Raw genomic sequence first — 25,332 nt, forward strand, 5'->3', positions numbered from 1 at the left:
CAAGATAACTCAAAAAAGTTATGGACGGATTTGGATGAAAAATTCAGGAAATGTTGATACTGGCACAAGGAACACATGATTAAATTTTGGTGGTGTTGGGGGGGGGGGGCACTAAATCTGCCTTGGCGGAGGTCATATGCATTTCATACTGATGGTATCATATTTAGTAGAATTTACCGGTGGCACCGTGGCCGGTTAGCTCAGTTGGTTAGAGCGTGGTGCTAATAACGCCAAGGTCGCGGGTTCGATCCCCGTACGGGCCAACATCTGTTTTCTTCGTTGCTCTTAGTTCTAAAAAACCATCATCATGAATTTTGTCAAAAAATATACAAGATTGTTAAGGTTTTGCCCAATGTCATTCAGTCATTTCGTTTTCGTAACATGGTGTGTCTCTGTACAAAACCCCACCAGATGGCGATAAAGACAAACTATTTACAACCAGCCCTCATACTGTGTTTGACACCTATTATTCATGTGTACAAAGAAATATATATGCAACATATATATGCTACACTCACTTTGGCAGTATTACTTGTTGGTGATATGTTTGGTGATTAATGCATTGTTGTCTCCTGAACTAGTCTTGACTGATTGAATTCCAACTAATGTCCATAATTGTGTATTACACACTTATACACATCACATAGATAACATCATGATAATTCTATAATAACCATCAATCATTATATGACAGTAAATGATTGGTGGGACAACAGAAGACTAGAGTAGAAAACACAGTGCAGAAACTGTCACTTTTCCCTTAATATCTGACTAAAACTAAAGTATAGATGAGAGAACTCACAGCCAAGTATGTGTTTTGATAAGTGTTAAAAAACAAAAAACAAATTCATTATTTAATCACTCCAAAATATTTAATACAACATCTAATCATGGAACTTGGAACAATAAAGTAGTATCAGAACGTTCCTACTGTGTTGTGACATTTGTAACAAAAACAAACAAACAGATAGCATCTAACATTAAAGGATTTCCTCAGAGACTGTCCTTGGAAACATGACAAACCCCTGGTTGAAAATTAACCTCTGGATGTGTTTCTATCACATAACTGCATCTTTCTAAACAAAAAAAATGTTGTTTTACATGGCAAAAACACTGCCATAAAGCGTCAAACCAAAGACATCCAAAGAGAATCTGATTCAAGTTCACTTTCTTAGCTACGAAAAGTGAGACTTTAGATGTTCTTTTAGTGATGGTATAGTGGGAAGCTCTTTGTGACAAATGTGACAGCGAAGAGGTAGTTTCAGCAGCTCACTGGCCCCTTCTTTCACAGTGACTCTTCCATCTTTTTCTAGCATCTGAATGACATCTGCAGAAAAGCGAAACAGTGTTATTATGAATGAAACATAAGCTTGCAATTAAAGACACTGTGAGACAACTAGCCCATTAAAAGAGCTAAATAATCATCTTCCTTACCTTTTGAGTCGATGAAATATTCTGTTGTGAATGAGTTCCAATGCTTTTTGTTCTTTAAACAAGGAGAGTCAAAGTCTTGGCTGATTACATGGAGGTGTACATGACTACAAAGAGCAAAAGCATAATTATTGTTTTTCCTTTGGTCATCAACATCAAATATGGGCTGGCTGACAATTACAACACCAACTAAACTGGAATCATAGGTGCCAGATGTATTTTGTATTAGAAACACAATAATAAGAATAGCTTACTGCCGGGCAATATTGAAGAAATGTTTTGTGAAAGAGAGGGAGGTTATGATTTAAGGAGAAAGTTAAATTTAAAGATTCATAAAGTGCGCACTACGTTAAGAGGTTTCTGTATTACCATTTGTGGAGTAAAATTGTGGAACAAATTGTGTGTGAAGATAAAAACTAATTTCAAACATAATTCAGTTTAAAAAAGATATAAAGAATTTATTCTTATGAGGTACAGTATTTAATCATGACAATGAGGGCTGTCTGTTTATGGATAATGTTGTACTGATAAATATGCTGGAATAATTGAAGAAAATTGTTGAACTGTGGATGTCTGTTTGTATGAATGACTGTATTATGTATTAGTTGTGGGTTGAATACTAAAATTAGGAAGAATGTATTGTTTGATTAATGTATTTAGTTAGTGGTAAAGTTGTAGAAGCACTTGAGGGGTAGGATTAAATAAGTTTATACTTCTTCCTTCTCCTTTTTGACCATGCAAAATTCAGACTTGCACATACTTGAAGTACATCTGTACATTTAAATGTTATTTTGTTTGTCTTATTTTGCTTAGTTTTGTTTTATTTTGTTTCTTTGCATGTTATAAATAAATAAACAAACAAACAAACAAACAAACAAATAAATAAATAAATAAATAAATAAATAACATTGTTTTCTTATTTTCAATTACCTACCACCAACTGTGAACAATTTATTTTTGTGTAACTGGCAAAATATATTGATTCTGAAAGGAGGTGGTTTCAGAGGATGAATCCAGTTCCCATTCAAAAATTACTGGGAAATATCTCATTTATCTCACACAAAATTATTACAATAGCTTCAATTGAAACAGGGATGTTCCTATAAATTCTATTTCAACCTGCATTTCCTAACTGGTATGAAAATATTATTCAGTTAAAAAATGGTTCTTTCCAAAATACAGAAATAATTTTTTTTAAAAAACTTTGCCCTATAAAAAGCAACATCCACAATGCTAAAACAAACATAACTTTATTGTAGACTAAAATCTTAATTGACACAGCCACACTAACCTCATACTGGGTATGGCATGGTATCCTATGCGGAAGCGCAAAGAGTTAGAGACTGGGCATTTCAGAACCATCTGGTCTGCAACTTTCTGCATGTGCTTCACCAGATCACAGTGTTCCTCACGCAAGGTCTTTAGACTGGAAATGGACTGCCAAGGGAGGACTAGCCAGTGGTACCGAGCCTTGGGGTATTTATCTTTGATGACCACTACTCTGTCATCCTTGTACACCTACAAAAATCACAACAGATACCAGTCAGAGGCTGCAAAAAACAAACATGAAATCAAATATTCAGATTAATGAGAATTACATTAATATAAATACCTGCATCTTTGGGTCTTGCATCGATGCTTTCAGGCCTTGGCTCCAATGTCCAACAATTTCCTGAAACAGAGGTTCCCCTTTTATTTTTTATTATGTGTCACAGTTTCATTAGTTACACTATAAGCATGTACCAGAAATAATCAAAATCATAGGCCAAAATCCATTTCAAATATAATGCTGTCAGTCTGTCTTTTCTTACACTGCTTTTTGGGGCTTCTCCGGGGTTGTTGTCTGGCACAGAAACCTTTTCTACGCGTTTGGCTGCTTTCACACTTGGAGCATCTCTATGACCGTCTCTGTCATATGAACCAAGCTCTCGTGGTCTTTTGATGCCTCCATGGTCACCAGTGGTATCTTCTTTGAACTGTACAGTGTATGGGTAAAGCTGATTGACAATGTGAAGTTGCTGTCCAGGCTTCATTTTGACTTCATTGCCTTTTCCTATAACCACAGAATCTACGGAGGTAGGGTTCAAGCCAAGCTTTGGAATAAGGACAAGAAATAATACAGCGTTTAATGAGCAGTGGTACTATTTTAATCATTACTACAGATGACTTAACAGCTCCTGTGTCTAAACTGTTATTCATATCATGCTCCACTAATCCAGAGAGCATAAAAGTTATTTATTTAATCTCAAGAATACTTCATAATACCATAGTTTGAAACTGCCATTAAAATACTTTTATTTCATACCTGTTTAACCTTGATGTATCCTTTGTTGCATTCAGCTTTTAATTCAACTGGTTGAGAGGGGATACAATTTATGCAAGTTAAAGTTCAATGTTAACTTTCAGGAATAAAAAAATTCCAAAAAATGCATATGCAACAAATGGTAGAATAAAATGACAGAAATTCAAACACTGTAAACAATGCAAAAAATACTGCTATTGGCATTGAAACATTATCCATTACAAGGTAACACGGTTTCGAAGTCTTTTAGATTGGAATGTAAGGTTTAAATCCAAAAATAAATAATGAATTGGAGATTTATGGGACTACAAGGTTGCACAGGCTGATATTGCGAAAACGAATGTGATTCCACTCATTTTGCAAATAACTTCAATATCAGCCTTGAAACGTTTTGGAAATACTTTTAATATGGGAAATTTCATCAAAATAATGCAGCAGCGTTTCGATCATCATATTCAAAATTGTCAACGGCCACTAGATGACGTTTTTCTCTCTTTGCAATTGCATATTTAGAATCATGATTTAGGCGTTTGTGTAACTTTAGCTACATGCTAAAGCTAATGTATTATTTGAAAAATGTCTGTCTGCATATTACCTTGCTGCCGAGAGCATTTTTTGTCTTTAATGGTGGTTTCTGGACCTCGACCCAAGACAACTGTCTGTAAGTGAGGCAGCTGAATGGGTTTATGATGTCCCTCTTGGCTGATGAGCCAGCAAACAGGCATTTTGTCATTAACGTGGCTGTTTTAGAAGAGCTACAAAACTGCGACCGACTGCGACAGCTTCGACACGCTTGTTTTGTTGACTTGACTCTCGTCGCAGTGGAATGACGTCATAATATTAGATTATTGCCACCCATACTACTGCTAGCAGCGTGAAAGAAGCTTCTGGAAGAGGCGCTTTGAACTGAAGGCTCCACTATAAACTTCTCCACATCGCCGACTTTGTACAGGTGAGAACACATTAAACCACAATTATAAATGTAGGTTTTTCTACTGTAAAATAGACAGTGCCGGTTTTAGGTTAGAGTACTTAGCATAGCTAACGTTAACAAGCTATCCTTGCTAGGCTAAGTTTTGTCTAGTTAGCTAATGTTTTTTTTACACACAGTAGATGGATACGAAACCTTATTTTGTTTTCATCATGAGCATAGTAACAGGTAGCTACTGAAGTCTGAACCCTAACTAATGACCCTGTCAACCCCCCCAAAAATAAACGGTAATCATCTCTCTCTCCCGCTTTTACGAAAATTGTGTTACAGTAAAGATATCGATATCATGCTTAAAGTAAAGAATTAGTTTAGTAAGCTTGCTTTACTGTCATTTTATGTAAACGCGGAGATATTTACAGTCACCATCCTATGTGATTCTACTTACACATTGATAAATACAGTATTTTATCACATACTAGGTATTGTGAGAACTTAAGCAGATGGTAAATCCCATGACGTTAGCATACAAATATTTAAACGTGTGAACCAGCTGATATACAGCCCAGACTGTAATTATTTGAGAGAACCCTCTCAAACCACATTTTAAACTTGGCATTTAAGTGAAGTATACGATATGTTATTAAACATTTAGTTCCCGAGCACCCTTTTTTTTTTCTCCGAGGTTTTTCAGTCCAGCTGCTCTGTTTATAGAGATCAAAGGTCATAGACTTGGAATAAAATACATATTGATTAACCCTTTGCTGGTATCTACTAGTACAAGCTATGACGTGTCAAGTTTTAGTTTGTTTAAATTAATATCTCATGTAGGAACACCAAGTCCTCTTGCAAGCGTCGCATGGTTTTAACACTTTGATTTTTAGTTGTGTCCATGTCCACTGTATCAGTCATTGATTGGTCCGTTGGTCCGTCAGGCCTCACAACTGTGATATCTCAGAAACAGTTAACCAGAATGATACAAAGTTTGACACAAATGTCCAATTGGACGCAAGGATGAACTGATAAGATTATTATTATTTGTTACAAACTTCACTTGGACTCAACTAAGAACTGATTTGATTTTCATTGCCACAAATCAAGGTTGTGTTGCCAGGGCTGTCACGATATTAAAAAGAGACTTGATGATTAATATTTATACACATTTGCAATTAACAGTATACTGTTCTCTTAACTTTATGCCGCCATTGTAGTTTGAGCCAAGGTACAAAATCAAAATAAACCTTAAACTATTGTGGAAAAAATTCGTAATTGAACAAATAAACATGGCAAATATGATAGAACTTTATTGTAGTCCATCACTGACATATTCAGCACATACAAAATCTAAAGAAATGCCTGTCCTGCATTGAGCTCAGCAAAAGAAGAAGGGGGTACTGTGTAGTGATATTATTAAAACAGCACCAGATTGCCGTTGTTGAAATGAAGTTAAAATAAGTTATGTTACATCTATTGGTTTTGTCAAACTGTGTTCATATAAGTGAATGGAGATGATAATTACTTATATGTAAAATGATTAGGATTACTTCAGATAATTGTAATATGGTAATGTCATTATAAATGTTTTGGCCATAATTGAAAGAACTGCATTTACAGACTATGGTGCAAAAATATGGGCACATCTGATCGAACTTATGGTTCCTGTAATTTTTAAAAAAGAATGTATGTCCCCTTGTCACAGGAAAAACATTAATTGTAACACTATTACTGACACTCACTTAAATCTTTCATAATCTTCATAAACTACTGTATGTATTTGTATTTTTTCTGTTAGTACGTACTAAAGCACTGTGGGGTTTTTTCTACTTTTCTAGATCAACCATCAAAAGTCAATCATGGTGAAAGAAACAGGATTCTATGACACATTGGGTGTGAAACCTAATGCCACACAAAGTGAACTGAAAAAAGCATATCGTAAACTAGCCTTGAAATATCACCCTGACAAAAATCCTGTAGAGGGAGAAAAGGTAAGTACATTTATTTAAAGGAGTTACATATACTAATATTCCAAATTATCAACAGTGGGTTGAAGTCACCCACAGCTACCAAAACCACCACTGATTTAATTTTAGATCTCCACAGACCATATCAGTCACTGAAACGAGTGTGAAACTCATTTGCATACATTTCTAATATCAGATCATCAAGTTTTCTCCTTCAAACACAAACTTAGAAAATCCATCCAAATAGCAGTGTCTTATAATCTAGTTAATAGGTAGTTTACATTTCAGCTCTGTGAGGTCTCATCCGTTTTGAGACAGAAAACGGTTGTAGAAAAGCCACAAAATACCTACATTTTTTGTATGGTTTGTGTTGGTAGCTGTACTGAATATCCATTTTATATCGTCCCAGCACGTATCAGTTTATGGTGAAATTATAAAATATAATATCATAACATAGTAACTTTAAACCTCCATAAGCCTCATAATCAAGCTCCCCAATGTAGAAGAAATGCTGGGACTTTGTCACTTGAACCAAAGGTCCCTCACCTTTGGTGAGGGGATAGAAGGTGTTGTATATGGTACAGATGGTAAAGTCCTTTGAGAAGAATGTCTGATTTGTTAGCTATGTAAATAAAGTGTTATTTAATTAATTTCAGCGCTGGACATTGGTGTTTTACTTTAGAGCTATGTCTAGCAGGGAAAGCAATATAATAATGTAATGTTTCTTTTCTTTTCTCTTTTTTTTTTTTTTTCTTTTTTTTAATCACTTGGTCACTTTCTTTGGCTCTTGTTTCTTACTAGTTTTTGTCCAGTCTGCTTGGTTTTCTTACAGACCGGCAGACTGTGACATGTCAGCGCTTCGGTTTGACTACATTTATTGCTTGACTCTGCCATACCATACATTGACATATTAGGCAGAACGTTAGAACTTTTGATAGTACTTTAATGATACTTTATGGCACTCAAATAAACATTAACAAATGCTGTAAAGTCATTTTTTTAATATTCTGAAGTACAAATACTGTATATAGCTCCTTTAAATAATTAAATGCATTACTTGATTGCTAAATCACATCATTTCTTTGATCACTGTAAAATGTGCCTTTTCTTAATTACACTTAAGAAAAGGCACATTTTGCAGTGATCAAAGAAATTCTAAAATAATTCAAATTTAATTGCAGAAGTGCTATTTTGTAATTCTGTGGTTGTTTTAATTCTAGTTTAAGCAGATCTCACAGGCCTATGAAGTGTTGTCAGATGCCAAGAAAAGAGACTTGTATGACCGTGGAGGTGAAAAGGCCATTAAAGAAGGAGGAACTGGAGGTGGTGGAAATTTTGCATCCCCCATGGACATTTTTGATTTTGTTTTTGGAGGTGGTAGTCGGATGCACAGAGAAAGAAAAGGTATGCATATATTAGAAAAATGGACACTTGTATATACAGTTTCTCAGTTGTTTGTATTTTTGGTTTCACAGTTTGAATTTCTAATTGATCATAATTTTCACTGCAATTGCCCCCCCCATTTTTCTTATTGTAGAGAAATATGAGTTGAGTGACAATCTAGTTTCGACAGTTACTAGCACAGTTTTTTATTACAATTATGGCTCTATTGGCGTTTCATCAAATTCAATAATATGTATTACTATGTATGAAAGTTTGGCAAAAATATTTTGTTGATAATGAAATACATTTTTTTTTTTTTTTCCACTGTAGGCAAGAATATTGTTCATCAGATTTCAGTGACTCTGGAGGATCTTTATAATGGAGCTACAAGAAAACTTGCTGTCCAGAAAAATACTCTTTGTGACAAATGTGAAGGTACCCGTTATAACTCTATAGTTTGCTTGCTGTAACATAATTATGTTGATGTGTTCTTTGTTAGTGCCTGGGGATCTGAGCAGGCTTTTCAGCACAAGCTGATTTAAAAAGCCTGTGAAAGGGCTTTTTGTCCATAACGAATCATGACGTCACCCCCTCTCTGTCCTTAAGAGTTCATCTAAGTTTAATCCAAGAAAGTAAAATAAAGCAAAAATGGTGGAAGTCCCATTTTTCTTTGTTACCAGAATGAGTATTGATAGTGGTTTTTGCAGGTCGTGGGAGTCGAAAAGGAGCTGCACAGATGTGCATGTCTTGCCATGGTACCGGCATGCAGGTCCGTGTGCACCAATTGCTACCAGGTATGGTCCAGCAAGTGTCCACGGTGTGCCACAACTGTCAGGGCCAAGGACAGCGAATCAGCCACAAGGACCGCTGCAAAGCATGTGTAGGTCGTAAGATCCTGCGACAAAAGAAAATCCTGGAGGTCCACATTGACAAGGGTGAGAGTGAAGGCTGAGCTAGCTTAAATGTATATGTTTACATTTAGATTAAAAGTATCTTATTCTATACATTTAATAAAGTATAACAGCATACTAGAAAACCCAGATGGTACATACATGATGTGATCTTAAAACTATTGCAGGAATGAGAGATGGACAAAAGATAGTTTTCCATGGAGAGGGAGACCAGGAACCAGGTCTTGAGCCAGGTGATATCATTATTATCCTGGACCAGCAAGAACATCCACGTTTCACCAGGTGATGTGTTGTCAAAGGTTTTTTGTCATTACCTGTGCTGCATGAAGGTGAAGGTTTGACTATTTTGCATTGAAAAGATGAGCAAATAGTAAAAGACAGATCTGCAGGAGTGTAGGAAAGCAGCTTCCCCTGCCACAACTGCAAAAACATTTGTCAAAGCCCATTCTGAGTTTCCAACTTTGTGTTTCTGTTGCAGGAAAGGAGAGGACCTGATCATGTCAATGGAGCTGCAGCTGGTTGAGGCTTTGTGTGGTTTCCAGAAACCTGTTCAAACACTGGACAACAGAACTCTCCTCATCACCTCACATCCAGGTAAACCAAATTCTTGCTTAAATATTCTCTCCAATATTGTTAAATATATTTCAATCTAGTTATTAGACATATTGTCTGTTGGGGTGTGGGGGGTGCAAGCAGACACAGAGTGGGAGTGTGCTCACCTGTGTGTGTGTGAGCGTTATGTCTGTGTGTGTGCATTGGGGTGGAACTCCCCTATGCTCAACACAGAGAGCTGAGGAGCATTGTAAACACGTGACCATGTAGAGACAGATATGACCAGCAAATAGTAAGGCTATTTAGATAAATAAAAGATGTAACTAGAAAAGTACTCTGAGAATGCAGACCTCCGCTAAGGCAGATCAGCCCCCCCCCGAATCACCACCAAAATTTAATTGTTCCCTGTGCCAGTATCAACATTTCCTCAAAATTTCATCAAAATCCACCCATAACTTTTTGAGTTATCTTGCTAACAGACAAACAGACAGACAAACCCTGATGAAAACATAACCTCTGCCATAATAAAAGAGGTACAGACCTGTTCAACCGGAAAGGTATCTGTAAATGAGTTTTGTTGTGATCTGGAGCTGTATAGAACTTGACTAACTTAACCTTCCAGGAGTAGTGGTGGTGGTGGAGTGGGGGGGACTAATGTGATAGTAGAGGAAACACTGCTTGTGATACTAATATGTGAATTGAATGCATCATCCTGTTAAATGTAAAATTTCCAGCTAGTATTTAAGGCAGAAATAATGGTTTTCTGATTGAACTTTTGTATTGAATATTAATTTAGTAAGTCCTGTTTAATAACTAAGGTGACTTTGGTTTGTTTTGTTTTTTTTTTAATCACAGGAGAATTGATTAAACCTGGAGACACAAAATGCGTCTTGAATGAGGGGATGCCCATGCACCGTAGGCCGTTTGAAAAAGGGCGCCTAATTATACACTTCTCTGTAAGAATCTGTCGGAATGTTACAAGAACAAAGAACAAGGCTCACTGTTTCTTCATTGCTGAGGTAATGTAACTTTTTCTTTTTTCCTCATCAGGTGGTGTTTCCACAAGCCAACTTCCTCCCTAAGCATAAGCTGAAGGATCTGGAGCGCTACCTCCCCGTAAAGAAGGAGGCAGAGCAGCTGGAGAGTATGGACGATGACCTGTACATCTACGCCGACCTGGAGGAGTGTGACTTTGAGAACAGAAAACGTCACAGCCGTCAGTACTACTATGTGGATGAAGACGACTATGCAAGTGCTGGGGGTGTTCAGTGTCAGACATCCTAAATCCCAATTAACCTGTTCGTATTCCTGACAAGAATCACCATCTCTAAACAAAAGCACCTTTTTGGAGTTTTGTGCACTTTTTATTTTATTACTTCTCTTTTAATCTTAGCTGTCTGAATCATGAAACTGTGCCCTAACGTAGCCTGATGGTTTTTGCAGCTGTTGTAATACTACGTTGACAGAGAGGGGTCTTGCAGTGCCAGGACTAAATGTGGATCCAGATGAATGGGGTTTCTCTTCAGCTCTGGGACATTTTCTATTTTCTTTCTTATCGCACTGTGATCAAAAAGTGGAGGGCTGGTACTGAGGAGACTTCAGAAGAAAGAAAAATGTCAAGGTCTAAACCAGGACTGTCTGCTTTTATGCAGTTGGACTAAAACTGATGCCAATATAAATATTAAAATAACAGTTTTCTTAGTGCTACTAAATCGTTGCGAATGCGTGTTACCGAGTTGTTACATACATTTTGTCTTCAGTCTTGGCTTTAGAAATATATGGTAAGAATTAAAACATTTATGCTGTTATACCCTTTCAAGGGCTATTTTCTAAACAGTGTCATGGAAAGTGACAAAATGTGAGTTGAGAGTCAAAGACTGACGCATGCAAGTATTTAGATTCAGTTCACTTTAACTTAACATTTTTTGAGCTGCCAAAGTTGTTTGTGGTGGAAAAAAAAGTCTGGAAATGGAAAAATATCATGCAAATATGACCCACTTTGGTTATGAGCCAAATATGTATGCAGGGGAGGTACTCAGTGTTCAAAGTCACATAAGTTGGAAATAGGTAATAAGAAAGCTGTCCAGATGACTACTAAAAACTCAGATCTTGTTACATTCAACACTTCTGTATTCCAGATTTAATATATTGTTCAGAGTTTTACCTGCTGCCTTGGTTGAAACGGTTCCTCACATTAAGAAGTCTGTAATTTCCTCGCCTGTCCTGCCAAGCTATGTGGAAAACAGTGGCTAATGTTGAGGTTTTAAAGGTTTGATGTTTGTTGGTGAGACTTTTTCAGATGTATTATAAGAAAAGTAGTGATGGATGTTGGACCACAAGCTACTGAGCATGTGTTTTTTTGTTTGTTTTGTTGTCATAATTCCTGTCCTAATTGCCAAAGTGTCCGGAGGCTTGATTAGGAACATATTCATGACGCCTTTTACCTCATCAAAGTATCTGCCTGTTTTAAAGCCTTATCATGACTTGAAATGATGCAGTTTTCTTCCATGATGATTTTTCCAAGCGATATTTCAGCACTATGCTTACTACTTCTGTTAACAGATGTTTTTCAAAGCATATGCAGTTTTATTAACATTACCACTCAACTCAGTGTGCAACTTGTGAAATTTATCTACAGTATGTGTCGTCTTAATTTGACTGTAAGCATATTAGGACCAATGGTTTAATTGTTTATGCTCATGTTTTCTAATAAAATACTGTTTAATGGTCTTTGATGAAAATGTATGTACTGTTTACTTGTGTCATTTTTGTGGCCCTACTACCAGACATTAGACGCATGATTTCAAAGGTAACAAGTCTAATAAATAAAAGCTGCTTGGTGTAACATTTAAGAGTTTACATTTGCTGCAGTGGATAGCACTGTTGCCTTACAGTAAGAAGATCCCAAGACCTTTCTGTGTGGGTTATCTTCGGGTACTCTGGCATCCTCACATCCAAAGACATGCACTTAATAGGTTAATTCAGTGTTTTTCAACCTTGGGGTCGGGAAATTTCTAGTAATTGATAAAAAAAATGAAAAAAATCCTATTAAAAAAAATATATGGTGAGTTGACTGAGACAATCCCAATACATAAAAGACATGACAAACTGTGAAGCTGAAACTGAAGCACTGTGGTTCTGTTTATCTTTCAAATGTTCATTGTGGTCAGTTTCAGATGCTGCAGCTCTTTCATAATTCAGAGTGTGAGTTATTTGTTCAGTATTAATTGTCAGCCTTGTAAATCCAAGCTGGACTGACTGTACATATCCTGACCAAGGAAAATAAAATTCTCACTTTGTGCAGTAATCTACACCTGGCTTTTCTGCCTCCGTCCATAATAATATAAATTATATAGCCTAAATGTTGTCTAAAATTAGCGTTTATTTGCAACATAGTATAGCAAACTATTACATGATCAAAGACAAATTAATTTTAGCAACAAAAAAAAATGTATCTGTTTTGAATGTTTTGGGTTGCCATAAATTTGTGATGTTAAAATGGGGTCACGAGCCAAAAAAGGTTGGGAACCACTGGGTTAATTGGTCAAGCTGAAATTGCCCATAGGTTTGAATGAGAGTGTGATTGTTTGTCTCTATGTCAGCCCTCTGATTAACTGGTGATACATCCAGGGTGTACCCCGCCTTTGCCCATAAGTACATGGGATAGCCTCCAGCACCCCAACATGACATTTGGCGCATGAATGCGAAAGGTCAACTGATATGGGTTTTTCTAAGGTCGATGCTGATTTTAAAAAATTTGGTCAGCCAGCTGATATCTACAGCCAATTTTTAAGGTCGATGTATTTATTTTTTTTAAACACACTGACCATAAAATACAATTGAAACACTCAGATAATTAAGATTTTCATGCAGCAATATGAATGAAATTATTAATACAAGTACACATATAGTTTTCTTCTAACATTTATTGAACTTCAAGTGCTGCCTATACAGGTGCCTGATCAAATCTTAGAACATGTTTACTACTGATCAAATACTGGCTTTCAAAAAAAAAAAATTAAGGCCGATATCAATATATCAGCCCGATATATTGGCCAGCCAATATATCAGTCTACCTCTAATGAATGCTAGATACTTGCTAATTGTATACTGATGCTATAGCTTGAAAGAGAATCCACAATCTCAGGATGAAAAAATAAAATCCTTTTTATCGATCCTTTAGTTGTTGATTTCTAGATCTGTTAGATAGTGATTTTCTAGACCAAGTTGTTTAATTAAATTTGTTGAGTTTTTTTCCTAATTTGCCTCTTTGTTGCTATACCACTGAAACAATAACCAATGAACTAGATATCTTTGAATTTACACTGCACTGTTTTAGTTTAATTGTATTGTGACTGTTAATTGTTATGACGGTTTTTTTTTTTTTTTAAAGTTTTATTTTAATATGAGTTTACTGATAACACAATAGCATCATGATTAACAATTGTGTTGGAGTAGTGATGTATGACTAAGTACCATGAAGTATAAACGGTATAAGCAACATGCATGGGAAAGAACATTTGCATCTTAAGTATTTCCTATGAAATAAATAGATCTTTCATTCATTTCTGCAAAGGTTTCGTCAAAATATGAAGCCCTGTCAATTTTGTGACTGCATATGGCACATACAGCTCAACTTTTCTCTTGCATATAATTTTTGATTTCAGTATTTGTCATTTGATTATTATATTTTATCAACACTCATAATCAGACACAAAGGTAGACCACTCAACTAGAACATTTCTATTTTACTGGGGACCTCCAACCCAATTCAGTGCCCCATTTCAGTCCTGTTTGGTCAGCCTGAAAAGTACATCGTGCATGGGCAGTCTGTTCAGCAGTGCCTCGGGCCTACACTGATTCACCCAAACTACTGCTGAACAATGTCTCTGTGAGCTGATCATACATATGGCCCTTCAAATAAAAGATAAAATCACAGTTGAATGAGTAACTTCTCTTTACTGTGTTACTCCTCATCAGGATATGAGCAACATTAAAATAAAAGCCATTATTTGAGTGAAACTGGAAATAGAAATTGGAGTATAACTACTCATGTGCAGCGGTGAAACGGGCAGTGTCACCCCTCCTTCCACAGAAATATGGAATGATACATTTTTCTAGGAGATGTATATAATACATACCTACTAAATCATGCACATTATAATTAATTTACTGCCTTGTGGTTTTCTTGATATTTTTCTTGAATGTTCCTTTTCTTTAGATTTCCTGTAGATGTCGATGCATTTCTAACGCTACGCAACAGTAAAAAATACACTACAATCAGTTCAACACAATGTCCACATTAAATACATTTATTATATACACACAGGCTACAGAATGTGTCACTGGAGCTCCGTTGAGGTTTATCATTAATTATCATGCATATTTTTAAGGAAAACTATTGTAGAGCCACATTTAGACAGTGCACTGAGGTAGCATGCAGGAAGCACAGAGGACACAAGAAAGTCAGCACATCTGTAGAATCAAAGTTACAAAAGTATTGTTATAAACCAAAGCTGACAAATCATATACCTGATATGTTTGTTTATGCCCAAACAAGAGGCGGTATTATTATAAATGTTTTCACGACAGTTCACCATCATGCATTTTCATGTCTAAAGACAGAAGAGATGAAAATGGGGATTCAAACTGCACTGGTGAATTTGGATCCACGAGGAGCTGTGTGTACAGTGTGGAGGACCTAAACAGTACTGCAGATGTTTATAAAGACCATACAAATGCACTGATTCATCAAACAACTAGAAATACGAATTACTGTTTATAAGGACTCCTGACAAGAGGAGAGGTAAATGTGACAAGTTACGTTAACTGGAGCTACTAGCTTAAATGTCTGTTCTTTGGTGCTGGGTTTTAAGGGGTTTTTAGTTACAATGACCCCTCCTTCAATTACCACCTGATCTAGGTGGAGGAGTTTGGTGCCCTCATGGTGCTAGGAACTTTGTTGCTGGGGCATCTAGCCCCTGGTAGGGTCTCCCAAGGCAAATTGGTCCTCTGGGAGGGGCCAGATCAAGAATGATTCAGTAGCCCCTTATGAGGAGAAAATCAAAGATAACTGTGACCTCCCCTTGCCCTGGAACCAGGCCTGGAGGAGGGGTTCACATGCGAGCACCTGGTGACCAGGTGTTTAACCATGGAACCTGGCCCAGCCATGCCCGAATAAGCTACGTGGTTCCACCCTCTTGTGGACTCACCACCTGCAGGAGGGGTAGTAAGGGTTCAGTACATTGTGAACTGGGTTGCAGCCAAAGGCAGGGACTTGGCAGTCCAATCCCCAGTTACTGAAATTGATTGTTGGAACTTGGCACCTGTCTGGCAGAGAAAGAACCCAAGGTGTATGGGGTTGAGAGATACTGGCTACATACAGTCGGGCTAGCCTCCACTCACAGCTTGGGTGTGGAACCAACTTCCATGAGAGGGGCTGGAGTATATTTCGCTCTGGAGTTGCCCACGGTGAGAGGCATCAGGCAGGTGTGGGCCTAATGGTGGCCCCCTGACTTTGTGCCTGTATGCTGGGTTTCTCCCAGTGAACGAGAAGGGTTGCTTCTCTAAAATCGGTCTCTGTTGTCTGTGCATATGTGCAGCTAGAGTACCCAGTCTTCTTGGAGTCCTGGGGTGGGGGTGCTGGAATTTGCCCCTCTTGGGGACTCTATTGATCTTCTGGGGGACTTCAATGCTCATGTGGGCAATAACAGTGTGACCTGAACAGGCGTAATGGGAGGAATGGCTTGCCTAAATATGAATCAGATTGGTGTTCTGTTGGACTTCTGAGCATGTTACGATTTGTCCATAATGAATGCCACGTTTGAACATAAGGATGTCCATAAGTGTATAAGGCACCAGGACTCCCTAAGCTTTAGGTTGATGATCAAATTTATGGTTGTTTCATCAGACCTGCAGGTGTATGTTCTGGACACTCGGGTGCAGAGAGGAGCAAAGCTGAAAACTGATCACCACATGGTGATGATTTTGATCTGAAAGCAGGGGAAGATTCCAGACAGACTCAGTAAGAAAAGCTCTTAATTTACCACTTGATCTACGTTCCTACTTTTACCTATGGTCATGAACTGTGGGTTGTGACAGAAAGAGCAAGATGGGCAAATACAAGCAGAGGAAGCTTCCTCCATAGGATGGCTGGGCTCTCCCCAAGAGACGGTAAGGAGTTTGGCCATCCAGGAAGGGCTCAGAGTAGAGCCGCTGCTCCTCCGTATTGTGAGGAGCTTCTGGAGGTGGTTCGTACAGCTGGTCATGATGCCTGTTGGGTGTCTTCCTGGTGAAGTGTTTCAAGTACGTCCAACCGAGAGGAGATCCCAGGCCAGACCCAGGATACTCTTGAGGGATTATATCTCTTTGCTGGCCTGAGAACGCCTCAGAATCCCCCTGGAGGAACTAGAGGAGGTGGAGAGGGAACTGGGCTACTCTACTTAGGCTGCTGCTGAGTCAAGAAAATGAGCTGATTCATCACACACACTTTGATACACTCAATATATTTGAGACATTGTTATAAAAATATTGATCATAGCTGCTTAATCCAACATGGACAATAATTACTTAAAAGAAAAATGGAAGACTGTGATATAGATTTGAACTTTCCTGACCAGCCACTAAAATGACCTTGTGTTGTATGATTTATTGGTGATATATTGTGTGACTTTATGAAGTTTCATGGGTTTCCTTAGCTCATTTTCACTAATGTAAACTTATGTATAACTGGCTGACTTCATAAATGTGTGCTGTGCCCTCTAGGTCCTCCTTTAAATGATGCAGATGATAGTCTAAGGCTTCCACAGCCTTAGCAGGCCTCCCTCGCTGTATGTAGCAATCAGGTTCTCATGTGGGTGGTGAGCGATGCCAATTACATCTTTCTCATGGACCTGTGGGTGCAAAGCATCGCAGATCATTGCACTTCCTGTGTCACTTCTTCTTGTTAGTGCTTTCTGGGAATGACGCATTTCATTCACAGAATTGTGTTATGTCATTTATTACAGAATATTTAGAAAAAAAGTAACAAGATGAGAAACAGTGGCAGAGCCCGTTTACATTAAGTCTTATTTTACAGGTAAGGATGGATTGTGCTCTACTTGACAGTGATTACATATATTTGCAGCAGAACTTACGGTCAGCGTTTTCTCCAGTCTCCCTGTCGTATAGCTGAAGCAGTAGAGCACTAAGTCCTCTCCCACACAGTAAATCCACTCCCCACGGGGTGACAGGGTGCAACACACAAAGTTTGCTCCTTCCTTTCTATCTGCACTAAAGGTCCTCACAGTCTGAAGTGACAAATAAAGTGAATTAGTGTCTACAAAGCTGTTCAGGGGTAGTGTAGGGATACGGGTTTAAGACAGCAATACCAAGAAATTTAATTAAAATGACTAAATGCTATGAGAGTTTCAACTTTTTATGACATAATTAGACAAATACAGTCTTTATTATGATGTTATTATGTCCTATTCTCATGAATTTACATTTGCACATGGGCTATAAGTAAATCTTGCAGTTCTCACCTGGCCTTGCCTGTTCATAATGACCACTGTGGTGGAGTGGTTGCAGACCACAAACTGTTCCGGGTTTTGGGGTAGAGGGATCACATTGTTTACGGGGACTTCAGATGTCCGGCACAGAGATTTGAAAGTGTGGATGCATTCACAGGACTTTGTGTTCCAAATCTAAAAATTACAAGCATAGAGACAAAACTTGCACAAGTTACATACTTTAAATAAAGTACTGACAGAAATTATCCTCTTGTAATTTTACCTTAACAGTGCCATCAGATGAGGCGCTGATGACGTGAAATCCATCGTGTGTGAAAGATGCGTCATTAACAAACGATGAATGGCCATTTAACTCCTTTAGTGTCTTGCCTGATCTCAATTCGTGGACTCTGGAAGCGACATTATTTATGTATAAGTTGATTTAACTTAAGAAGGTGCAATTTATTTGAATCAGTTAACATGTATATGATGGAAGACTGATTGACAGAAAGTTGTAAAAAAAAAAACCAACAACAAACTATAATCAGATATAACACAGCTCTGACTCACGGTATTGCGTTTTAAGTCAAAAGGGGATTCTCCCTGAAAAGCAGACAAAACGTGCTGCGGAGCTGCCAGTGGGTTATTTTTAGCTGCTGTGGAGTGACTGGGTGCAGATTAGCTAAACCATGACAAAACGCCTATTGCTCAGTGATTCTCTCCGTCTCTGTGAGGATCATTTCGCGTATGTCAACAATTCAGAGTACCAGCTTGTGAGGAATTGCAAGAGGAGGAACACGTTGCAGCTTTGTGCCCAAGCACATGGTTTTTCAGCTGCACCCACACAGCACATGTGCTTCAACACAGTAGAGATGTTCAGCCCACACCCCCAATGAGTCAGAAATAGATATTCAGCTCTTTGAGGACAAACTAAGTGAAGCATGTGGAAGCAGTATTGATTCTGTGCTTACCTTAGCTTCAAGTTATTATGCAGAATTCTAAATATTCTATAAGAAGTTAAAGTTGAATGAATTTATGATTAATTGGATTGTGAAAAATATTAATTAAAATGAACGTGATCCTTTTAGAACTGCAAAAAGGAGTAATTAAAAGGGAGATTCCTGTTTTATCTTCTGTTGCCATCTACAGTATGTTGTTGCCATCAACATTTTACTAATCCACTGTGGGCTGAAGAAAGCCTTCACTGCCTTTCAGCTGCACTGACGCCCATGCGGATGCTTTTGAAACTTTTGTGAATCATGTTTTTCAGGTCAGTGAGAACCCCTGCTTCCTCCCACAATAGACAAACAACTTTTTGCCACAACAAGTCTCAAGAAATTGAAAAAAGGCTCTCATCTTGTTTTTAATCTCTCCTCATGCACCATATGCAGATGCCACGGACAATATTGAAAGAAACCAGCTATTTACTGTGAGTGATGACATGAAACTCTACCTGATGGTCTGGTCAAATGAGGCACTGAGGATCTGGTTGTTGTCCTTAGAGAAGCTCAGGCAGGTCACACCTTTGTTGTGAGCATGCTCAAATCTGCGCAGGCATAAACCACTCTGGACCTTCCAAATCTTTCACATTAATTCACAAACATATTAGAGTGAGTTAAAATCCAATGACACTTACTTAATAGAATATGTTTCCTATTTTGTTAAAGCACTTATATTACATAAAATTTGTGAATATAACCATTTTTGACCAAATTTAACAGATGCACCAAAGTCCAACCTTTATTTTTCCATTCTGAGCTCCAGTCGCCAGTATGTCTGTATCCTGACTGAAGCACATACACAGCACGGCATCATCCATCATCATGAAGCTATCCTGCGCCTGATATTTTAAGTCCTAATTCAGGCATGAACACACATGAAACATACAATGAAATACACCAAATATATACATTTTTTGGTCTTTTACAATGGCTGTAATGAATTAGATCCTAGAATTGTTAGGTTTTGTAATAGGATACATGGTTACCTTACTAAGTTTTCCGGTGGTGAAGTTCCAAACCTCAATAAAGCCATCCACTGATCCAGTAATTAAGTATTTGCCATCAGGGGAGAAACGGGCGCATTCAACATGTGACCGTCTACCAAACTGCAGATTAAAGAGACACATAAAACCTCATTAACCTCCTTTACTTTTACAATGAATACTCGCCTCTTGGGTTAGGAGGCAGTGATCCAAGTACTCTTTAAAGTAATAAAGTCTTGGTATCAGGCGACCTCAGAGAGGCACAAAGCTGTCCACTGTGCTGTGGTGTATTCTTTTATGGGCTGACCACGTCTACCCTTGGGCAGAGTGAAGCAAGGGCAAGCAACTCAGGCAGATCCATCTGGAGGCAAGTGATTAAAAGCACAGCCAGAGACCAAGACAAATGCCTTCAGGTGAGTGAAGCAATTATCTGTGTCTATATGTGTTTGCCATATATATTAGGTATAATTAACAGAGACATAATGCAAAGGAAAATGACAAAAAGAATACTTAAACTTATTTACTCTGAAGCCTTTCCTGAACACTGTTATATGGGTCGATGAAAAATAAGAACTGACAAGTTAAGCCATTCACAACATTTTTTAAAGGCATAGATCAGGTTTGTTAAAAAGTATATTTTATCTTTATGTTGGTTTTGTGTCATATAAAAAGCCTTTTGCACCATATTTCACCGAAACTAAGACTGAATGGACATAAAAATGGCAAATGGTGTAACTCCAAAGAAAATGTACTTTTATTTACTGTTGAATTACAATAATGTAAGATAATGCCAAATCAGACTGAATGTTTAACTAATTTTAATGTTCATTTCAATTTTGTTAAGTCATTGTTACGGTTGACACCACACTTTTGCTGTTATTCTCCAAATATTCTCTAAAGAGTTTGTTTGGAAATGTTAACGCTTTTCAGTTTACTTAACCCATAGACCCAGTGCTACATTTGTGTCAGTTCCCAAATGATTTTTACTTCTATTTTGTACTGTTCTTAAGTGATTTATCACCATTTCTTCCAATAATATGGCCAATACTTTGCATTCTTAAGTTCAGGTATTCAGGTATTTTTCTACATTTAATTTACTGATGATGATTGATGTCCATAAAAGCTCAAATTAAAGTTAAGGGTTATTATATCAAAAACAGAGAAATTGGAGGGAAAAGTGACTTTTTCTGTAAAATCTATCATTAACTTAACAGAAAAACAAGTCTGTCCATCCACTGTCATTGATCCAACTCCATGGGTTTTACTAGTGAATCAATTTTGCAGAAGATGACAGCCTTTCCACAGTAACTATTGGTTATATCTGATGACCATGAAAAGATGGCAAACTGTATTTTACACCAATTATTTTTATGTATTGATAGGATTTTTTAATACCAGTAAATTATTTTGGTTGCCAGTGGGTGTTTGGGTCTTTATGGGTTAAACCATAAGGACACAAAATAACACACCATCATTGTCCTTACACCACTGACCCATAGACAGTAAAGCTGAATACAGTACATGCTGTTTTTTGTGGTGGTGTTTTACCTTGATGTGGCGGTACAGCTGGGTTGGATAGCTCTCTTCTTCAAGGTGTTTGTCCTTGTTCCCAGATGATTCAATGGTCATATCAGGGGAGAGATGATCCTGCTGTAGTCTCATGGACTGTAGAAGGATTAATGGGACATACAATCGGATGGTTCAGTCACTGCTGCCCATCATCACAATATAGAGCACTGAGAAGTTCCAATTCACTCAGTTTCTTACAGTGTCAAGGTAACAATTCTGTTCATTTTTACATAAGTTTTGATAAGTTCATAATATCTAATATTTCAGCAGATAGAACATAATTCTTTAACTATAAATCTTTTAGTGAATTATAAAAAAAAAAAACAAGTGTAAAAATAATTACGTTTTTGTGTTTCTGGGAAAACAAGGAGTGGATGACACCCATAAACCACAACTTTGCTGGATTGTTTGCAAATGCAAGAGACTTTTGTTGCATATGATACCACATCTATCTACCCTTCTACTGTCCAGTACCATAAAAAGCATTACAACACTCAAAACAAATACAAAAGGGCTACAGAAGTACAGTATATGATCCTCCACTACATGAAAAAGCTTGCACCAATGTAATGTAATAGAGAGAATTGCAGCATTATCTACAGTATGTAAATGACTGTGGTGAATGAAAGAAAAATGAGGGATAAGAAAAACAGTTTTAATCTTATGTTCACAACCAAAGAGTGCATCCGGCATCTATTGAGAGGCATTGCTATATAATTTAAGTGAGTAGTGTGAAAGATATTGATCGTCTTCAGGGCTTATACTCACGCTGACTTGTTCCAAAAGCCCCATGAGGCGGGAAGGAGGCACCACACTGACCTCCCTCGACAGCGCCTCAGCTATAGCCCTACGCCTTTTCTCCTTACTGCTGCCTTTGGGGTATGCCTGCAGTTTGAATAAAAACAGCAAAACAATGTTATTTCATTAGTTGCTTTCCAATGGAGTAGTGTGACTATACACAAGTTTATAGTCTCACCTCACGAGGGTCAAAGTAGGAGCATGTGAGCAGGTTTTCCAAATGTATGTACCGCTCTGGCTGTGTCTGTTTAAGCATGATCATTGGGTCGGTTTGTCTGAGGAGTGAGCGAGCTGCACCCACCTCCCTCATTTCAATGAGCTCCATAACAACCTGTTACAAACATCAGAGTTTATCGACAAAATTCAGTGTTAATTAAATAAGCAGACCAGGAATTACATTAGCTGTGTGAAAGACAAACCCACCTGCTCATAAAGGTCAATAAGTGTGTTGTCAGGCAACTTCAGGGATTCAATAGCTAATAGGACAGAGTCCCAATGGCCACTGTTTATGTCTGCGATGAAACTGTCGATGCTGTCCACTGTGTTGAGGGAGACGGTGGTTTCCTCTTGTAAAGTGGTCAGTGTTCGGTAGAGATTATTCTCCTTCAGATATTGCATGATCAGGCGGATCACGCTACAAAGACAGGTAGGTTAATTTAATGACTGCCATTATTTCCATGAGACCTACAGTATCAGTTTAACTCATTCAAACTGAAGTTTTGCAGCAGGTTGTTGTTTCTGGTATACCATAATACTCTCAAGGACAGTGTCAAAGGCATTGCCTCTGTTGTTATTGATCAGCAAGAGAATTAAACTGTTGCTGCATCGATGTTTGCAAAGCCTCAAAACAAAGAAACGTGTGGGAGCTCTCCCAGTCAAACTAACAGGCTACATAAGCTGGGGACCTGTTTCATGCAGGCTTTAGTCCCACTTCAGAGCTGATTGAGCATCCTCAAAACTCTACTGTTGCAGGTAATGTGACTGTCCCTCTGAAGGAGGAGTGTCATCATTCTAAAGAGACACTAATTTATGACATTGCTTGTTGATACTTGACATCATGCACATCATTTACTGATCTACGGCTCTAATTAACCTGTTTTATCTAGTGCATTTTCTTAAAACCTTTAACAATACATTAAACCCCACATCCAGCTATATACTGATATCAATACCTGCTCAGCCTTTCCCCCATAGAAAAAGGGAAGAAACCAGGTAAAGAGCACCAAAACAGACACCCCTATGCCACATCAGTGGGTGGAGGGGCTGGCAGATCAACAGGCACATTTGGATGGAGCATAAAACATGCACAGTGTATGAGCGTGGACCCCTCTGCTTCCAAACCATCATCTAACACACAAGGTTAAATGACATAATCCGTCTGACTAAGGACACGAGCAAAACTGGCAATGCGTCAAGTAAACTGCCCACAATAGACAGAACATAAATATACGTGCGTGTTTGGGTGGTAAGAACTACAACCGATTCAACAAACGCCACATGTGCGCAGTCAATAAACAACAACGTCATAGAAAAAGACCGAGGTACAGATGCACAGCCTACTACCCTGAGGTGTAGTTGTAAACACACGGCCCACAAGAAATAAAATCAATTTAGATCCTCCTTTAATATGAAAAACAAAACACAGAAAGTCGTCAATTCAGACAAATCTGAACTCCCCAAAGGAGAAGCCAACACCTCAGATAACCCATGCATCTAAGAGCAGCCAATTCCAGCCTTTTGGATAGTTGCACTGTGTATAATTAATTTTTTTCATCATCATAAAACTATCCCTGACAACTTGTTCTTTAAAAAACAGCCAAATCAGCGCGCACTTACTCCGAAGGCTCCATCTCCACAGCCATGCTGATGTTTTCTCCTGGTGTTGCCGCACTGGACTGACGGTGTGGCGGCTCGGCTCGGGCTCGGCGCTCGCTAGAGCCACGTGAAAACCGACTTCTGAGGACCACCCACTACACGTGCTTCTCTTGTGTCTCGCAGTTTTGCAGCGGACAACAGTCCCAAACCTTGTGACTGGCGCTGCCACACAATCACTTAGGGCTACACCTCCTCCCTGACGCATACCGATACAAAGAAGCATTTCGTGGATACCATGTGTGCGGGAGACAGGGCTGAGCTCCGTGATGCTGCAGCGGCAGTCAGCCACATCAGCAGCATCAGCAGCATCAGCACCACGGAGAGCCCTCGTGGCTTACAGCGTGCTCGCCTCTAGGAACCTTTGTATACACGAGCGACAGCATTGCCTCATCCCAAATCACCTCAGTACTCATCTATATTCAGATGATACTCTAAGTGTCTGCGCCTGTTGAACCTATTAGCCTGCATTACTTCCTACATACAGGATTATTTTCTGCCTTCATTGAATTTTCTTGTAATGAACCACTGCAGCCTGTTTGTCACTTCACAATGCGTTACTGTCAGCTGCAGAAAAACCTGTTAGTGAATAGATGTCACAGGTATAAGCTGCTCATTAGTATTCTACTACGACTACCAGTAGTAGTACAACTATTGCATCAAACCAGAGGAAAAAACAAATTCCCTCCAAAAGCCATGTTTTTCCTACATGACTTCTATATGTCATGACTTTATTCTAAAAGGATACTAGGCCTAATATCACAGTATAAATGAAGTCATGCGCTTTTAATGCCTGACTAGGAAATAAAAGAAAATCTGCAATAGAACCAAATTTGAATTCCTATTTGCGTAATGATTTAGGCCATAAATAATTATAGACCGATCTTACAAATGACATTTTCTCAATTTTAACCAACATAACTGAAATTATAGGTGAGGACGTAATTACACATTTGACCGTACAAATTCTAAAATATCTTTTATAATCAATCCTTTTATTGTATTAGGGGAATGTCATATTCATAAATATAGGTACATTTTTGAAAAAGTTCAAAATTTTACAATTTCTATTTGTAAATCCATAATTTATTTTAATTCATTATCCCTAATAGTCAAAAAAGCAACAAAATCCATTTGAAGGTACAAAGAATT

At 38.1% G+C, this 25,332-nt stretch overlaps 3 protein-coding genes and 1 non-coding gene across 6 annotated transcripts; 2 read left to right on the top strand and 2 right to left on the bottom strand.

The window, feature by feature from the left end:
• The first annotated feature begins 189 nt into the window (after nucleotides 1-189).
• Nucleotides 190-263, top strand: trnai-aau (transfer RNA isoleucine (anticodon AAU)). The gene has a single exon. It is a non-coding gene; the product is annotated as a tRNA-Ile (tRNA).
• A 595-nt stretch (nucleotides 264-858) lies between these two features.
• aptx (aprataxin) lies at nucleotides 859-4,539 on the bottom strand. Of its 3 annotated transcripts, none has more exons than XM_030139530.1 (7): nucleotides 4,329-4,539; nucleotides 3,737-3,783; nucleotides 3,243-3,407; nucleotides 3,044-3,103; nucleotides 2,723-2,949; nucleotides 1,435-1,538; nucleotides 859-1,327 (listed from the first exon to the last, which is right to left on the bottom strand). In XM_030139530.1, the coding sequence occupies exons 1-7, from the start codon at nucleotides 4,456-4,458 to the stop codon at nucleotides 1,176-1,178; spliced, it is 885 nt and encodes a 294-aa protein (XP_029995390.1). In that variant the 5' UTR covers nucleotides 4,459-4,539; the 3' UTR covers nucleotides 859-1,175. The 3 variants fall into 3 exon arrangements, with proteins under 3 accessions (XP_029995390.1, XP_029995383.1, XP_029995396.1); XM_030139523.1 differs by having other exon boundaries at nucleotides 3,243-3,524; XM_030139536.1 differs by lacking the exon at nucleotides 3,737-3,783.
• Nucleotides 4,540-4,558: 19 nt separating this feature from the next.
• Nucleotides 4,559-12,213, top strand: dnaja1 (DnaJ heat shock protein family (Hsp40) member A1). The gene is made up of 9 exons (XM_030139499.1): nucleotides 4,559-4,685; nucleotides 6,494-6,646; nucleotides 7,843-8,026; nucleotides 8,336-8,440; nucleotides 8,713-8,940; nucleotides 9,084-9,198; nucleotides 9,395-9,510; nucleotides 10,324-10,424; nucleotides 10,519-12,213. The coding sequence occupies exons 2-9, from the start codon at nucleotides 6,515-6,517 to the stop codon at nucleotides 10,750-10,752; spliced, it is 1,215 nt and encodes a 404-aa protein (XP_029995359.1). The 5' UTR covers nucleotides 4,559-4,685; nucleotides 6,494-6,514; the 3' UTR covers nucleotides 10,753-12,213.
• A 2,587-nt stretch (nucleotides 12,214-14,800) lies between these two features.
• On the bottom strand, nucleotides 14,801-24,190 carry LOC115422843 (WD40 repeat-containing protein SMU1-like). Its single transcript, XM_030139431.1, has 12 exons — nucleotides 24,145-24,190; nucleotides 22,732-22,942; nucleotides 22,487-22,639; nucleotides 22,279-22,395; nucleotides 21,490-21,606; nucleotides 19,945-20,064; nucleotides 19,696-19,812; nucleotides 19,411-19,538; nucleotides 18,241-18,367; nucleotides 17,991-18,152; nucleotides 17,604-17,756; nucleotides 14,801-17,360 (listed from the first exon to the last, which is right to left on the bottom strand). Exons 1-12 carry the CDS (start codon nucleotides 24,168-24,170, stop codon nucleotides 17,262-17,264), a joined length of 1,530 nt encoding a protein of 509 aa, XP_029995291.1. The 5' UTR covers nucleotides 24,171-24,190; the 3' UTR covers nucleotides 14,801-17,261.
• Nucleotides 24,191-25,332: the final 1,142 nt, after the last annotated feature.

Source organism: Sphaeramia orbicularis, chromosome 1 (genome assembly GCF_902148855.1).
Source record: "Sphaeramia orbicularis chromosome 1, fSphaOr1.1, whole genome shotgun sequence".
NCBI classification, from domain to species: domain Eukaryota; kingdom Metazoa; phylum Chordata; class Actinopteri; order Kurtiformes; family Apogonidae; genus Sphaeramia; species Sphaeramia orbicularis.

Excerpts from the sequence above, each read along its gene's own strand:
- LOC115422843 (XM_030139431.1), bottom strand. The coding sequence starts at position 24,170 with ATGGCTGTGGAGATGGAGCCTTCGGA. Across the intron at positions 22,396-22,486 it reads CCTACTTTGACCCTCGTGAG|GCATACCCCAAAGGCAGCAG; the intron begins GTGAGACTATAA and ends TTCAAACTGCAG. Across the intron at positions 20,065-21,489 it reads AGCTGTACCGCCACATCAAG|TTTGGTAGACGGTCACATGT; the intron begins GTAAAACACCAC and ends TTTAATCTGCAG.
- aptx (XM_030139523.1), bottom strand. The coding sequence starts at position 4,458 with ATGCCTGTTTGCTGGCTCATCAGCCAAGAGGGACATCATAAACCCATT. Across the intron at positions 3,104-3,242 it reads GAGAAGCCCCAAAAAGCAGT|GAAATTGTTGGACATTGGAG; the intron begins GTAAGAAAAGAC and ends CCTCTGTTTCAG. Across the intron at positions 1,328-1,434 it reads ATATTTCATCGACTCAAAAG|ATGTCATTCAGATGCTAGAA; the intron begins GTAAGGAAGATG and ends GCTTTTCTGCAG.
- dnaja1 (XM_030139499.1), top strand. The coding sequence starts at position 6,515 with ATGGTGAAAGAAACAGGATTCTATGACACATTGGGTGTGAAACCTAAT. Across the intron at positions 8,027-8,335 it reads GATGCACAGAGAAAGAAAAG|GCAAGAATATTGTTCATCAG; the intron begins GTATGCATATAT and ends TTTCCACTGTAG. Across the intron at positions 9,199-9,394 it reads GAACATCCACGTTTCACCAG|GAAAGGAGAGGACCTGATCA; the intron begins GTGATGTGTTGT and ends TTTCTGTTGCAG.